Source organism: Colletotrichum lupini, chromosome 3, assembly GCF_023278565.1.
Source record: "Colletotrichum lupini chromosome 3, complete sequence".
Classification (NCBI taxonomy): Eukaryota; Fungi; Ascomycota; class Sordariomycetes; order Glomerellales; family Glomerellaceae; genus Colletotrichum; species Colletotrichum lupini.
The window spans coordinates 4,840,960-4,855,159 of NC_064676.1; the positions used below are offsets into that span (position 1 = coordinate 4,840,960).

The 14,200-nt window shown below is 52.1% G+C and overlaps 4 protein-coding genes across 4 annotated transcripts; 2 read left to right on the forward strand and 2 right to left on the reverse strand.

Annotated features, from left to right (window-relative positions):
* Positions 1-2,401: 2,401 nt before the first annotated feature.
* CLUP02_06195 (rpsU-divergently transcribed protein) lies at positions 2,402-3,243 on the forward strand (the record flags this gene model as incomplete). The annotated part of the gene is made up of 2 exons (XM_049285196.1): positions 2,402-2,839; positions 2,911-3,243. The coding sequence occupies 2 exons, from the start codon at positions 2,402-2,404 to the stop codon at positions 3,241-3,243; spliced, it is 771 nt and encodes a 256-aa protein (XP_049142339.1).
* A 344-nt stretch (positions 3,244-3,587) lies between these two features.
* On the reverse strand, positions 3,588-7,320 carry CLUP02_06196 (RecF/RecN/SMC N terminal domain-containing protein; the record flags this gene model as incomplete). Its single annotated transcript, XM_049285197.1, has 4 exons — positions 3,588-3,621; positions 3,693-3,793; positions 3,869-7,138; positions 7,192-7,320. 4 exons carry the CDS (start codon positions 7,318-7,320, stop codon positions 3,588-3,590), a joined length of 3,534 nt encoding a protein of 1,177 aa, XP_049142340.1.
* A 794-nt stretch (positions 7,321-8,114) lies between these two features.
* Positions 8,115-10,026, forward strand: CLUP02_06197 (uncharacterized protein; the record flags this gene model as incomplete). The annotated part of the gene is made up of 2 exons (XM_049285198.1): positions 8,115-8,361; positions 8,432-10,026. The coding sequence occupies 2 exons, from the start codon at positions 8,115-8,117 to the stop codon at positions 10,024-10,026; spliced, it is 1,842 nt and encodes a 613-aa protein (XP_049142341.1).
* Positions 10,027-10,068: 42 nt separating this feature from the next.
* CLUP02_06198 (uncharacterized protein) lies at positions 10,069-13,672 on the reverse strand (the record flags this gene model as incomplete). Its single annotated transcript, XM_049285199.1, has 9 exons — positions 10,069-10,147; positions 10,212-11,914; positions 11,988-12,055; positions 12,161-12,273; positions 12,344-12,721; positions 12,830-12,913; positions 13,016-13,222; positions 13,290-13,441; positions 13,523-13,672. The coding sequence occupies 9 exons, from the start codon at positions 13,670-13,672 to the stop codon at positions 10,069-10,071; spliced, it is 2,934 nt and encodes a 977-aa protein (XP_049142342.1).
* Positions 13,673-14,200: the final 528 nt, after the last annotated feature.

A 14,200-nucleotide genomic window follows, 5' to 3' on the forward strand; every position in this document is an offset into this window, starting at 1 on the left:
GAAGGCAGGCTCGAAGAGCGCCAGGCACCATCAGGCACCCATCATTGTTTGGTGGTCAAGCTTGACACCTTTCCTTGCCATAATTACTACATAGTACGTACATGCAAAGACCTACCTAAGGTATCCAAGGGCAAGGTGCCTACCTACCTCACCTACGCCGTAAAAGATGATACAAGCAAAGCAGGTGAAGTGTGAGAATACGGCGTTGGCGACTACCTAAGCACCTCAGGTATCGGATCTCATGATATTCACCTGTCCCGCCTACCTGTACCTAGTTACGGATACACCACGCATTGCTTACCTCGTTAGGTGCTCAGGTACGTTAGTGTAAGATTCACTACGCAGTACCTACCTTAGTGTCGCGTCGTCAAGAAGGGATAATCAAGGTACCTAAACTTCTTGGACTTTCTCTACAGTAGGTACTCACTCTGGATTCGACGTTGCGCCCGTAGCTCCCATCCTGATCCGTGCATAACCCGACGACTCTCCTGCGGTACGAGCTTTTTCACGTTCATTGGCCATTGGTGAGCTGTGCCTGTGGAGACGAGCTGCAGGTAATCATGTAATTAATGTGAACGCTGAACAGGCACAGCAGATGGCGGAGCTCCAGCACCCTCAGATGGCGAATCATGTTGGTAGAGAGAATCATCCAATTCATAAAAGTACGAATACTGCCTAGCATCGTGCTCTTCACTCTGGCAGCTTGCTGCAGCTACCTACCATCTACGGAGTACCTACCCGGGTACGGCAAGGTAACATCGACTGATACACTACAGAGCACACAGCAACTGAGCCAACACCCCCCCCCCCCCAACCTTTTCACCCCTCCATGAGTACCTGCTATTGCACAGTAGTAGTGAGGTCTGACGGTCCCGAATGGTGGCAGAAATGGATATTTCCCGACACTCGACGCCAAATCTACCATTGTCAAGTTACCATACTACTAGCATCTATCTACGGATGCCAATAAAGCACCACCAGCCACAGACCATGCAGATGGAAGGCATTTGACAGCCGTTTCACTTCGTTTGCTTTATCCCCAGAGTAAATCTCAGCCAGCCCTACAGGCTGCCTCGCGCGTAAGGTAGGTAAGTACATGAATTGCCAAAGAGTCGAAAAACTCGACAGCATCGCGGTTTGAGGCATGGCACGGCCAAAGGACCTTGATGTTAATGGAAGATACCTACGCTAAGTGCCTGCTTGCCTACCTCAAGGTACTTCCCCACTCTGTCTACCAAGGTGTCACGTCTCCAGGACTATCCTCCCTGTCCAGTCGCAACCTTGAGGGCCATCGCGGTGGCTCTGCAGCCTCTGCTGAGAGTCGGTATCCAGTCTTCCATAACGGGTTGAATCATGACACCATGTAACAAGCACGGTCCGTTGGGTGTTTTTGACAAAGCCGGCAGGAGAGCCTTGGCCCGAATGTGGATCGCAAAGCACGTCTAACTGTGCAGCACTGCAGCTCCTAGCCACTGATGGACATTCCATCAGCTCGCCGGCGACTACCTTAGTACCTCAACCGTTCCGCTCTGTTTCCCACCCTAAGACGACCTTACCTATCAGTATCAATGCATTTCCTCGGCCCGTTGATGTGGTGGACTAGGTGTTACTTATTCGTGCCTATACGTTTTTCGGTGTTGGCTGCGACATATGGTTCACCAAGACGCAAACACAGCCTGCTGATACCGTGCACATAAGGTAAGTAGATCGGGCCATTTACAACTTGAAGGGGCGTGTTATATAGTGTTCAAATGATCACATTGACGTGGGTGCGTAAATGTGACCTGAATCTCAGCATCTGGAAACCAATCCAATCAGTCCAGTTGCTTGAATGGACCACCATATTGGCGCAGATGCTGTGTTACCATGGTGAGAAAAATGAGGCGTACCGCAGTTACTACTAGGTAAGGTAGGTTGCCGCTTAGTTGTCCGTACTGAGAGCAACCCAAGTGTGGTTTTCTTACCTATTCGACTACTTCCACAATTAGGCACCGATAGAGAGGCTTCAATATGTATTCTTCCCAGCCTTCCATGTTCTTCGATGATACTTACTGCTCTGGATTCATAGACTATGTTTTGTTAATCTTTTAGCTTGGTGTTGGTGAATGATTAATTATCGTCATTGAAGTATGCCGACTCAAAGGCATAGGGTGAGGTACAGGGGGGGCTTAGCTTAATCCCTGGAGCAATTGGCCGATCCGAAGAGCCAGTGCGTGCAGGTATGTCGCCCGGGCGGGTTCACCCGAACAGTTCGGGATGGCTGAGCCAAGGAGAGGGACGGGCAAAAAAAAAAAAAAAAAAAAAAAAAAGGAAGCCAGTCTAGAATCAGCCAACTTTCGTAGAAACCACAGGCTTGCAATACCCGTATGTCAAAGAGCCCGCCTCCTCCTCCCCCGTCGTCATGTCCGTTCCTTGCCGTCCGACTGCCAGGTTGGCCTTCCGCTCCCTGTGCCAATGTCCGAGAGCTTCCGCAGTCGCGCCTCGGACGACTCGTGCCTACCATTCCTACGACCACCCGGATCCGACAACAACCTTCCACCCCCACGAATCGACGATCCTCTCCGCCGCGTATAAGCATGTCCCAGAGTATGGCTTCTCACAAAAGGCCCTCGCCCTCGGCGCCAGGGATACTGGATACCTTGACATCAGCACCAGCGTGCTGCCGGACGGTCCTTTCAGCTTGATTCGATACCACCTCGTCACAAAACGTGAAGGCCTGGCCAACAAGGAGAAGGAGGTGTTCGGAGAGAGCTCGCAAGTTGGTATCAGTGAAAAAGTAGAACTCCTCACCTGGGAGCGGCTTTTAGAGAATAAGACCGTCATCGACCGTTGGCAAGAGGTGAGTACAACCCCTTTCTAGAGTCTGCTTGGGAGACTGTTCTGGCTTGATACTTATGATGGATGCAATAGGCCCTGGCGGTTATGGCACAACCGAGCTATGTGCCTGCTTCCCTCAAGGAACTCGCCAAGTTGGTCGATGAGATCTGGTTCCTTTCCGGCGACACTGCCGTCGACCCCTCTTGGTATACCAAGCGCGCCAGCCTGTCCATGATCTACGCGTCGAGCGAGCTGTTCATGACCAACGACAAGTCGGCCGGTTTCAAAGACACCAGAGCCTTCCTGCGGCGGCGACTGATTGAGGTCAAGGAAGCTGGTGGTGTTATGGGTTCTCTCGGACAGTGGGTTGGTTTCACAGCTAGCGTGGGTGTCAATGTTCTGAGGAGCAAGGGGATTCGAATCTAGGCCTCCTCAGCGGCAACGACATGTGTATAACAGGAAATACCGAGGCCCAGGTCTCGCTATGTATGCTATTGTATATTATTGTTTCTAGTACGCGGACTTTGTTGCTCGCTGATGATGTCCCTGACGCCCTTCCAGCCAGCCATCTCACTCAATGCTGAGCCGACACGTCCTAACTTAGGTAGATGAGCCCATGTCCATGACTATGAGGGGGGGTATGTTGCCCAAACGCCTGTCACTGCCAAGAAATCACTTGTCCCTTCACCCGCGCTTTTTGATAAACGAAAACTGATTAAGTTGAACGCCGTTGCTCATGGAATTGTGAACGAAATTAGCCAGCCGTGGCATCAAACCAACGTCCGCTGCCGGGGATCGGTTAAACTGTTACATGTGTTAGCCGCAATTCAAAGAGGAGCAAAGCGAGGGTTGTCCTCCAATGTAGAACAACGCACCGGATGATCTTGACGTCCTTGTCAAGCGTGGCTCGTCCTTCAATCGCATTTGGTGTAATCATGATGTACTGACGGGATACGGAGCGTCTAGCAGCGGTGATCTGAAAAGAAAGGGGTTCTTGTTAGCATAGTAGATACAATTATACGAAAATTACACGACTGGAAATCAGACTTACAAGCATGTTTGTGCTGATGGTACGGTTGACATTATCCATGAACACGTCAAATTCGTCCAGACATCGCAGGGGTGAGCCCATTGCCTCCCAAATGGCCAGCAGCATGCATATAGATGAGAATGATTTTTCACCACCTGACAACGTCTTTGTGCTCCGGCCAGCAGTGCCCTTGCGGGTTTCATCTGGTTCCACGAAAAGTTGCAGCCGGCGCTGCGGGTGGTCTATGGCAAGCTTGCCCCTGAAACCTCGCTCGCTCAACAAGTACTGGAAGCAGATGCGAGCACGTGCCGAGATATGTCGCTGGAACAGTCGCCACCTGTTCAGTCGATCTTCCAGATTGAGCTTGCCTGCCGCCTGCTCTTCCTGCTGGCCCTTATAAAGTTGCTGTGAAGCTTCATATGCAGCCTCAGCCCTAGCCGCACGTTCCTTGATCTCCTCGTCCGACGCCCCCAATCTTTGAGCCCTCTTCTCCAGCTGTTGGTGAATAACGGCGTACTTGCTCTCGATACTCCTATGAGTTTCGCCTTCCTCGATGTACACTCGCTGCGGCGCCTTGTCCATGGCTTGTTGAGTGAAGTTGGCGACCACTTCGGCTTGTTCGTCACGCCTCGTTTCTGCTCGTTCTCTCTTAAGCACCGCATCATCACGGTCCTGGAACGCGCGATTCTTTTCGAGAACTGCCATTTTGCGCAGGTCTTCCGCTTTCTGGACTGCGAGTTGCAACTTCGTGATTCGAGCCTGAAAATCTTTCATTCTCCCCTTCTCATCGGCAAGCGTCCTCTTGCACTCTTCGCATTTCTTATTGAGTTCATCTTGTCGCAGTCGCATTTCGCCATATTGGGTTCCGTGATGCTCTCGTTCAGCCTTAATCTTCTCCAACTCTTCCCGGAGAGAGATAAGGCGACCATCCGCTCCTTCGTATTGGTCCAGTTCAGCAGAGATATTCTCAATTCTGGCCTGGACCCGCAACAACTTCCGCTCCAGCGATTGCCCCTGTTGTTGCTGGTTATTGAGAGCGGCGTTGCATTTTGCGACTGTCTGGTCGAGCTCCCGCCGCTTCAGCTCTATCGAGCGTAAGTCCCCACGTAGATGAGCCAACGATTCCTTTGCCAGACTGATTTGTGTTTGGTCGTCAGACTTCATCCTAGGCGCCCGGGGGAAGGGGTTGATGGTTCCTGTGTTATATCCTGCACCGCTTGACCGGGCCATGCGAAGGCCAAAACCTCTCTTACCAGCGCCATCATGGAGAGAAATACAAGCTTGGACGTTTGGAGGAGGTGAATCGCTCATCATGACATCTTCTGCCTTCGTCCTCTCTCTTATCAGAACGATTTTGTCGATAGTGTGTGCCACAATGAGCTGACTGCGGACCCATTCATTGTCGAAATTGAGTACCCGGAGAACAGTGTCAAAGGCTGCGTCCGGCTCCCTGAGTTTGGTGTTGAGTGGCAGCCGTTTGCTGATGATGATTGGGGGAAAGCGCTGCAAGTTGACTTGTTGCATGAGTTTTGTCAGTCGTTGTTGGTCAGACTTGTTGGATACAAGGAAGCCATCCAGCGTTGCGCCAAAGACCGTCTCCAAAATTGGGGACCACTCAGGTTGAGTGAGCTGAACATGGGCTCCAATGGGCCCAACGGGCTTTTCGTGGAACCCGTTTTCTCGCTCGATCGCTTGAAGAAGGAGAGGTATCTTCTTATCATAAGCAGCCCAAACAGAGCCTCTGTTCTGCTCCAGGCTGCGCAAACGTCCCTCGGCTGAGGTAATTTCCGCCCTCTTCCTATCGACATCGGCCTTGCCCCCTTGTAAGGCGCTCTGGGCATGATTGAGTTCTGCCCTGAGTTGCGGCACTGTGTCATTCTCGTCGGCGATTTTTTGTTTAATTGTAGACTCTTCTGTTCTTGCTTCATTCAGAAGACTCTCTTGTTCCTGGCGGGCGCTCCCAGCTCCAGCGCCCAGTCGCTGCTCCTCGGCTTCAATCTTGGTCTCAAACTCAGCCACCCCTTGTCCGGCGCTTTTGAGCCGTTGTTGAACATCTCTGAGTTGATGGTGTATGTCGGTGACTGATTGCTTGGCCTCTTGGTACGCTTCGTCGGCGAGGGCGATACTTTCCTGAATAGTACCGGCTTCCTGTGATTCCGTCTCGACTGCACCTTGAGCACGCTCAAGGTGCTCATCGCGCTGACTTAAAGCCTGTGTTGTGCGCTCAATGAGCACAGTAGCGCGTTGGATTTCCCCGTCCAGAGCAGCGACCTCATCGTTGTACTTGACGAGCACATCTTCTTGCTCAGCTACCTGTGACCAGTAAAGCTGGTTACGGAGACGGCGATATGTCTTTCTCATTTCTTCGTTCTTCTGAGCAATGTCCTTGAGCTTCTGCGCCTCCGAATGCTCTCTCTTCGCACGACGGACATGTTCCTCTAGGCTCGGTAGCTTTGCTTCGTGACTCTCGAGAATTTCCGTTAGGAGTTTGTAGTCGTTGTCAAGCTGTTCGAGCTGGACACCTCGAACAAAAAACTTGTACTTCATAGAGGGTGACGAAGAATTCAGAAATTGTCGGGCATTGTCCTGCGATAGAACGTTGAGTGGATTGTCGACCTGCAAAGCCCAATACTCGGAGATCTCATCAACGTCGGCCTTCTTTGTAGAAATTGTTTTCCCAGTCACGCTCTTCAGCTTGAAGCCACTGGCGCCAGCCCTGGAGAAATGGCGTTCGACTCTGATGGTTTCGCCGTACAGATCGGGTTGGTAGGCGTCAATGCCCTGGTTCTTGATCCTCACAATGATGACAGAATTGTCCCTCCCTTCCTTGATGAAGCTCTTGAGACTTCCGCCTCTGTTGGTGGAGCTAGCCTTGCCACCAAGACACAAGGTTAGGGCTGTGAGGACTGCACTCTTGCCACTTCCATTCTCGCCGACGATGAAATTGATCAGGGGACCGAGCTCGACAAAGAGGCGCTCGTGGCACATGAAGTTGATGCACTCGACACTCTCAATAATGCCGTTCTCGGCAGCATGGTTGTCGCCGATGCGCTGCGGCCGGCTTTTGATTTTCTGCGTAGCACGTTGATCGTCTTGATCCTCGTACTGCAAGTGCCTGAAACCATCGTCCCGGGCGATTTCGTATTGGGTTCGGGGAGGCGATTCACGGCCGGCTCGTCCGTCTTCCTCTTCTTCGTCCGCACCGTCTTCGCTTCCGGAGCTTGGGGATTCATCCCTTGGGGGTACCGACTTGGTCGGCTGAGCAGTGTTTGATAGTCGAACCCGCTTTGACTGCAGAATTCCAGAAGTGTCAGTTGATCTCATAGGTAATATTCTGAACTCACATTCTTGGAGAAACCTACGGGTGCGTCCTGAGCGAGGTTGGACCTTTTTTGCCGCACCTCAACCAGCTCCTCCTCCTCGTCTCCGCTGCCTGCTTCCGAGACGGCGTGGGATCTCTTAGCGGGGGCCATGACGAGTAGCCCAGAAGATGCGCCTGCGTTGAGATTTTGCGACGTCGGGCAGTAGAAATTCAGTGCGCCTATCGCACTTGGTGTTAACAAAGGTGGACGCAGATTTTGGGGACCTGTCGTTGGATAACTTGGGCTGTAGCCTTCCAGATTGAATGACCACGAAAGCTTCGTGCGACGCGTCGGATGACGGAACGCGACTGTGTGGTTATCCGCGGTGGGGGCTGAGGTAAGGTAAGGTAAGTTAACCTGGAAGGTATGTCTGCCTGCACCTTCCATTAATCGAGCACTTAACGCGTACAGTGCTCCGGGCAGACATTTATCAAAGTCACTGTGCTAAGGCACCTGAGGGTAAGGTAGGTGACCGGGGCTTTGGTGGGGCGCTCTTCTGAGCGACTACGACTCTCTTTGCCGTAGGCAGGTGTTCCAGCACCAATAGTCTTGAAGGTCTGGGATGCAGTTACCATCGAAAGAGCTCTATCAGATAGATAGATCGAGGTGAACAATACAGGCAAGGCAAGCCTGCACACTCCAGACTAAGGGCCTACTTATGTGCAATTACGAATTTAATGCGAAGGTCCTCAAGAATTCTTGAGCATTTTTCGAAATCGCTTGGCTTCCATTGAAAGAAGTCATCCAACCTCCACTCAAAATACCAGCCCTGCCTGCGACTGAGTAAATCACGAGCTAAACCCCACGGCTCTGCCACAACAGAACAACAGTAACAACAATTTTTTCCGCTCTCTGCGCGTTTACAACTTCATCTGGCCAGCCAAGGTATCTCGAAGCTATTTGTCATGGCTGATCCACAACGAGGAGCTGGAGAAGCAGGGGGCCGCCACGAACAGAATGCTCCCGACCTGCGAGAAAATTGCGTCGAGTATAGCATTTTTCTTGTTGACGCCAACGCCTCAAATGATCCCCTGAAGCAACTTTCCAGACTCGACGATCTACGAAAAACTGCTCTGCAACTTGCAAACTCCCTGACCGCAGACTATATTTGGCAAAAGGGCCTCTTCACTCTCGATGTGGTTACAGAGCAAGGTTCGTCCCCCCCCCCCCCCCCCCCCCAGAATGATTCAATCTTTTGATTTAAGTGCTAAGACTCCGACAGGCAACTCGTTTCTCCGAGGAATCACTGACTACGGAGATTCGATCGAGGACGAATGGCTGATTGTCTATATCCTCAGAGAGTTTTCCAAAGTTCAACCCACTGCATGGATCCGTGTCTATGACGCTGATGGGGAGTTTCTCCTCATAGAGGCAGCCAACGTTCTTCCCAAATGGCTGAGTCCTGAGACAGACCAGAACCGTGTTTGGATTAACAATGGCCGTCTACGAATCATCCCTCACACAACCGAAGACGGCACTAAAACCCGGCTGTTGGCATTATCGGACGCTTTGCGCGTTATAAAATCCACCTCCGACTCTCTCTTGCACTCAGAGTTCATAGAGGCTGAGGCTTTCTATCGCCTTGAAAAGTACCCTGGCCATATTCACAAGTCCATACACCACTCGCTCGTGACAATTCCTCGAAGACTTGTCCATGTCCTACGCCAAACTCCCAAGGCTGTTGCACCAGCTGTGGAGTCCTTCTACCTCCGCGATGCGCTAGATCTGAACACTCTTCTGTCCAGCAAGAAAAGTCATACTTTTCCCCCGGTCGATCTTGTCACGGTGAGCGTCAAATTTACCAGGGTGTTGTTCGCCCAACTCAGATCGCAAAGGTTCGAGCCGCCTGCCCCTTGGGCTGGTATTATTCAACGAGTCAAGGGGGTCGAGCACACACATTTGGAGATGGGCATGAAACTCACATGTGGATTCGAAATAATGCTCAACAATGTTGACAAGGCCGATAGTCGTGAAGCCAGGGCGGCTAGTATTATTGTACAGGACCTTGAGGAGGATGGAGATTCAGTGCTCCCTACAGACGAACAAATCCGCAGCTGGAGGGACGCCGGTCGCGATGATGACGAGTCCTGGATGGACATCAACTACGAAGACTTTGAAAGAGAGCTTTCAGGACGCCAAGGCGGGACAGAATCTCAACCGAACCCGAGCTTTGGAGATGCCACAACACAAGCAGACCTGCGCAAAATCGTCTCCCGGTTCGAGGCCTTTCTCAACGATGAGAATGCAGGACTAGACGGTGCCGAGATCGATGAAATGGACATTGATGACGACGACGACGACGGATCCGAGGGCATGGAGACAGACGAAGATGACGAAGACGAAGACAAGGCGGTCAGCTTTGACGAAGCGGAATTTTCTCGCATGATGAGAGAAATGATGGGACTAGCACCCATAGAGCTCGACGTTCATGATGTTCCAAGCAAATCGCCTGCGGCAAGAGAGAATACTAAAGCTATTGGGAGAGACGAGGAACCTGACGGCGATGACCTTCGGAAGCTTACCGCTGAGTTGGAAGCTGAGCTCAATGAACACGGTGCTCTAAAGTTGGACCAACCTCGAGACAGAGCCCTAACTCAGAAAGGGAAGCGGAAAGGCAGTGGGCCTGAATCAAGCAATGATGATGAAGAGGCAGACGGCGAAGTTGACATTGACTACAATCTAGCCAAGAACCTCCTCGAAAGCTTCAAGGGTCAGGGTGGTATGCCGGGTCCGGCTGGAAACATTCTAGGCATGATGGGACTTCAGCTTCCGCGAGACGAGGACGACGATGCCGGGGAAGGCAAGAAGAAGCGATGAAGAAGACAAACGTCCAAGATCTTGTAGGTCATTAATCAGTCTTTATTGAAACGACGAATGCATCTTCCTCCAGGAAGCAACCGTACGCCAGGCTCTAGACGTGTCTTTCCCGAAGTATGTTCTAAGAATGTTCGTTCATCATAAGCATCACCTTTCGATACACGACCATCTTCTACTAGTCGGACGATTCCCCGCTCTTCGACCGTTTATTGGCCGGGCTTGATTCGCCACTTGGTCTTCTTCCCCTCCGTGTGCCGGCGTCATCAAGAGCATCAAGCTGCGACAGGATAGTGTTCAACCTCTTTCGTGCCTCCAGCTCGCGTCCGCTGATGTCCTTTTGCGGGCGGAAGTATGTTCTCGCAATGTGCGTGATTGTATGGTAGCAGTCGTACAGCAGCAGGCGGACGTGAGCTCTCTCCTTGTCCTCAATCAGATCCGAGGAAAACATTGAGATGATGGTGTGTCGAGTGTTTGAGGACCAGTTGAATCCCGCAAGAAAATCACCACTAGGCTCACGACCGATATTGAGAGCAAAAAGTGGATCTCCAAAGACGAAGTTGCTCCAATCCTTCATGCCAGCCATGACGATGCCATCGTCGTGTTGGAGAGTCAGTGACGCGTTGTCGTCTCCGGAATCCGAGCCGTTATCATACTCATCGCCAACCTCGCTACTTGCGTCACTACCGCGGCGGTCTGTGTGTTGAAATCTTCCCTGCGGTCTGCACTCGACCAGAGATGCGTCGTCTCCGGAGCCTCGTTTTCTGAACACAAGGGTGTTGACATCTTTGCCGACGTCAACAGCCACCAGCCGGGGTGTTTTGATTCCATCCAGCACATGCTCGAAACGCTTGAACTGCCGTCGAATGGCACTGTAACCCAACATTACTTGCATATCCTCCCCGTCACGAAGCACTGCCTCTAACATTGAGTGGAAGGCCACAGTCCAGGAATGGACGCCTTTTGATTCCATCAATCTCGCGGCTACATCTCGCCTCGTAGACTTCGTGGAGTCTGTAGCTGGTGATGGCGCACATGGAGGTAGAACAGCAAATGCAGGTCCGAATCGTCCAGTGGGTGACACTTGCTCACAAAGCTGCCGATATAATTGACCAGTTTGAAAATCAACTGTTCTCCGTTCGGCCGATGAGAGTGGTGGACTGAGTTCGGAGATGGGGGTGCCTAGTGTTGGCTTGACGAGATTGTATTCGAGGCCCAGCTCGTTCGTGGCGGCCGTATGTGATATGAGGGTTGGAACCAAAGCCCGCAGTTCTTGTACCGCGACATCAGAACAATTCGTGGTCCCACTCTCGTAAGTGGCAATGGGAGAGGTTGACCAAGGCGAGCCTTCTGTTTCCGTAACTTTCTCATGGAGAAGAGGCGTCTCGACAGTTTTGCCAGCAAGCCATCTTAATACGGCAGCCTCCGAGACGACGGAGGCTCGTTCGGATCGCAGCAGCTTTACCATAGGCGGCGGGGGAACGACGAGAACCAAGCTCGCTCCGGTGGAGACTTTGACTCCATAGACGCGTTGACAATGGACCGATGGCATCACCTGAACTTGTTGGACGGTGGCCTGGGGTACCAAACGGCTTATAACGGTCTGTATGGGCTTTGCCGGAGGAGGCGGCGCACACATGGACGTCGTTGACACTGTATTGTGATACAGGTTCTGCCCTATGGAAGGTCGATGCGTGACGGGCGGGATGCTGCAGGTTTGCGAAACGCTCTGGCAGGCGAATGGTATGCAAGGTGAAGTCGAGGTGTGAGTGCGGTGACACCGACCAGGAGCCATGTGGTAGGGGTTGGGCGAAGGAGCTAGATATAGCGAGTGCTCTACGGCTTCCCAGACGAAGGTGTGGGGGTTTGCAAGGTCGTGTTGCGGCGTAATCTGGACACACGGAGTGGTCCGGCCGGGGACTTTGGACGTTTTCATGCCAACAAGGGCAACACCAAGAGATCACTCCAATAGAAACGGGGTGTCTAGCGAGGCGGATTCGAAAGATGAGCCGGCAAGTGAGGTTTACGGGGACTATTCGCTCATGTCATCCGGGCCGGATGGTGAGGAGGAGGAGGATGATGCTGATGACGGTAGGGCACTAGGTATGCGCATGAAATCACGGAAAGATGAGTCGACCATAAGCGAAAGGATGTTCGGCGATGAGCAGGGCAGAGGTTGAGGGTGTTTGAGAGCCCAGGGGTGTGAAGGTCTGAGTGGAAAGGCCAAAGCCAACGATGGAGTGAGTGAAGCTGGTCCACACACAAATCCTTGTTTCGCAAGAAAAGACGGCAACCGTCCGAACAGAGGTCGGGGCAGCACCTGTTTGAGCCAGCATAAGTGTCTTCGTACGCCTCAAAGTTGAAGATAAGACAGGTGAGAGAAACAGGGTAAGCTAAGCTATGCAGTTGCATTGCAGCGGTCGAGGCGAGAAGCGAGACATGATGGGCGGGCGGCGCAAAAACCAGGCTCAAGGACATGAGCTTGATGAGGTAGCCAAGCAATGAGGATGACCTTGAGCTGTTCCAGGACAAGCGAGATCGGTCGAGAACAAGCCAACACACGAGACGAACTAATGAGAAGGCGCAACAGGCGAGAGAGCAAGAGGTTGACAGACTAAGGCGCGATGGCTCGGTGGTGACGGGCGAGGCGTCGTACAAGGAGCAACACTGGCTGAGTGGGTGGGAAGGGGGAAATGCGCTCAATGGGCGTGTGAGAAATAAGCGAGAGAGACAACACTAAACAGCGACAACGTATAAGCAACGTATAAGCCGTCTGCTAACAACCTACCTTTCGCTTATAAGTTACGTTGGCCATGAGGTGCGCAGGGAGGGAACAAGCGCGCAAGACCCATGGACCTCCATGAGCGTTTGTAGGTGTGGGTGTGAGAGACTGACACGCAAGTGTGCACATACACATACAGCAGACAGACGGAAAGAAAGAGGGAGGGGGGGAACCAAAAAAAGCGACTGAAGAATTGTGAATGGATCTTACGGACATAGGCCGAGAAGAGAGATGAGGTACCGGAGTGCAGATGAAAAATATGTCGGTAAAGGAGAAGACAGGCAGGGGCCAGAGAGGGGCTCTACAACGCAGGATGCCAACAACATACGAAGGAATGTGCCACTTGGGGTCAAGTCAAGCGAGGTTGCAGATGAACGTCTTTTACTTCCCATAAGAGAAAGAGGATAAGTGTCGAGTCTGGACTGATCGTGCGGTTGACGATCTCCACAAGCGCATAGCTTACCTACAGGCTACCTGACCTCACCTCATGCAGGCACTGGCAAGTAAGGTAGATATTCCTGCAATAAGTTCAAGGGGGAGGGAGCAGAGTGTGCGAGCCAGGAGCATAGGTACAAGCTTATCATTTTTTCGCGGTGTGGGAAGAAAGAAGGGATTAAGATATAGGTAGTCTGCGATCTGGGGAGGTGAGGTTGGTGAAGAAGTGGAATGAATGGAGGAAATCTATTCGCAGGGTTCTCATGATGGGAGGGGGGCTACGAGGTTGACAGGGAGCCCCCAGCGAGACTCTGCATCGTCAAGCGAGCCGGGAATTTGTTGATTGGATGCGATTAAGCGAAACTGGTGGGTCTCGGATCCCCGCCCGCAGCGTCGGGGCGGCCACCACCCACTCTCCCACTCTTTTCTCATCTCATCTCACTGTTCCATTCTCACAGCAAGGTGCCTTAGCTCGACAACAGTGGACGGATACAGATCCATGCCAACGGATAAACAAACACCTCAAGATCCAAGGGCAGGCAAAGTATTTTAAGATGAGATGGGAGCTTTGATACCCCGGATTGTCGTCAAATGCCAAGTCGCTTCGCAGTGTACGGATTCGGTAGCTATGTTCAAGTTGGGGATCTTCAGTTGGCCGTCGCCTTTTCCCGCCATGAGGTATGTCGAATGCACGCCACGAGCCATTGAAACATCTGCCATGTTGACTTTCTCGCACAAACGCCGCGCACGTTGAACTGTAAAGTTCTCCAGATACAATGCCTGCCTCGACGCTCACGCAAGTTGTCGGAAATGCAAGCCCAAGATCCAGCCCACCAGCGCAGGAACTTTTGCTAGCGTCAAGCCGACTTGGTGAAGCATGCTGCTGCAAGTCATACTTGAACTACTGTCTTCTTACTCTCTGGTTTCTGTCGCCATTACATCTCACACCTCAATGCCAAG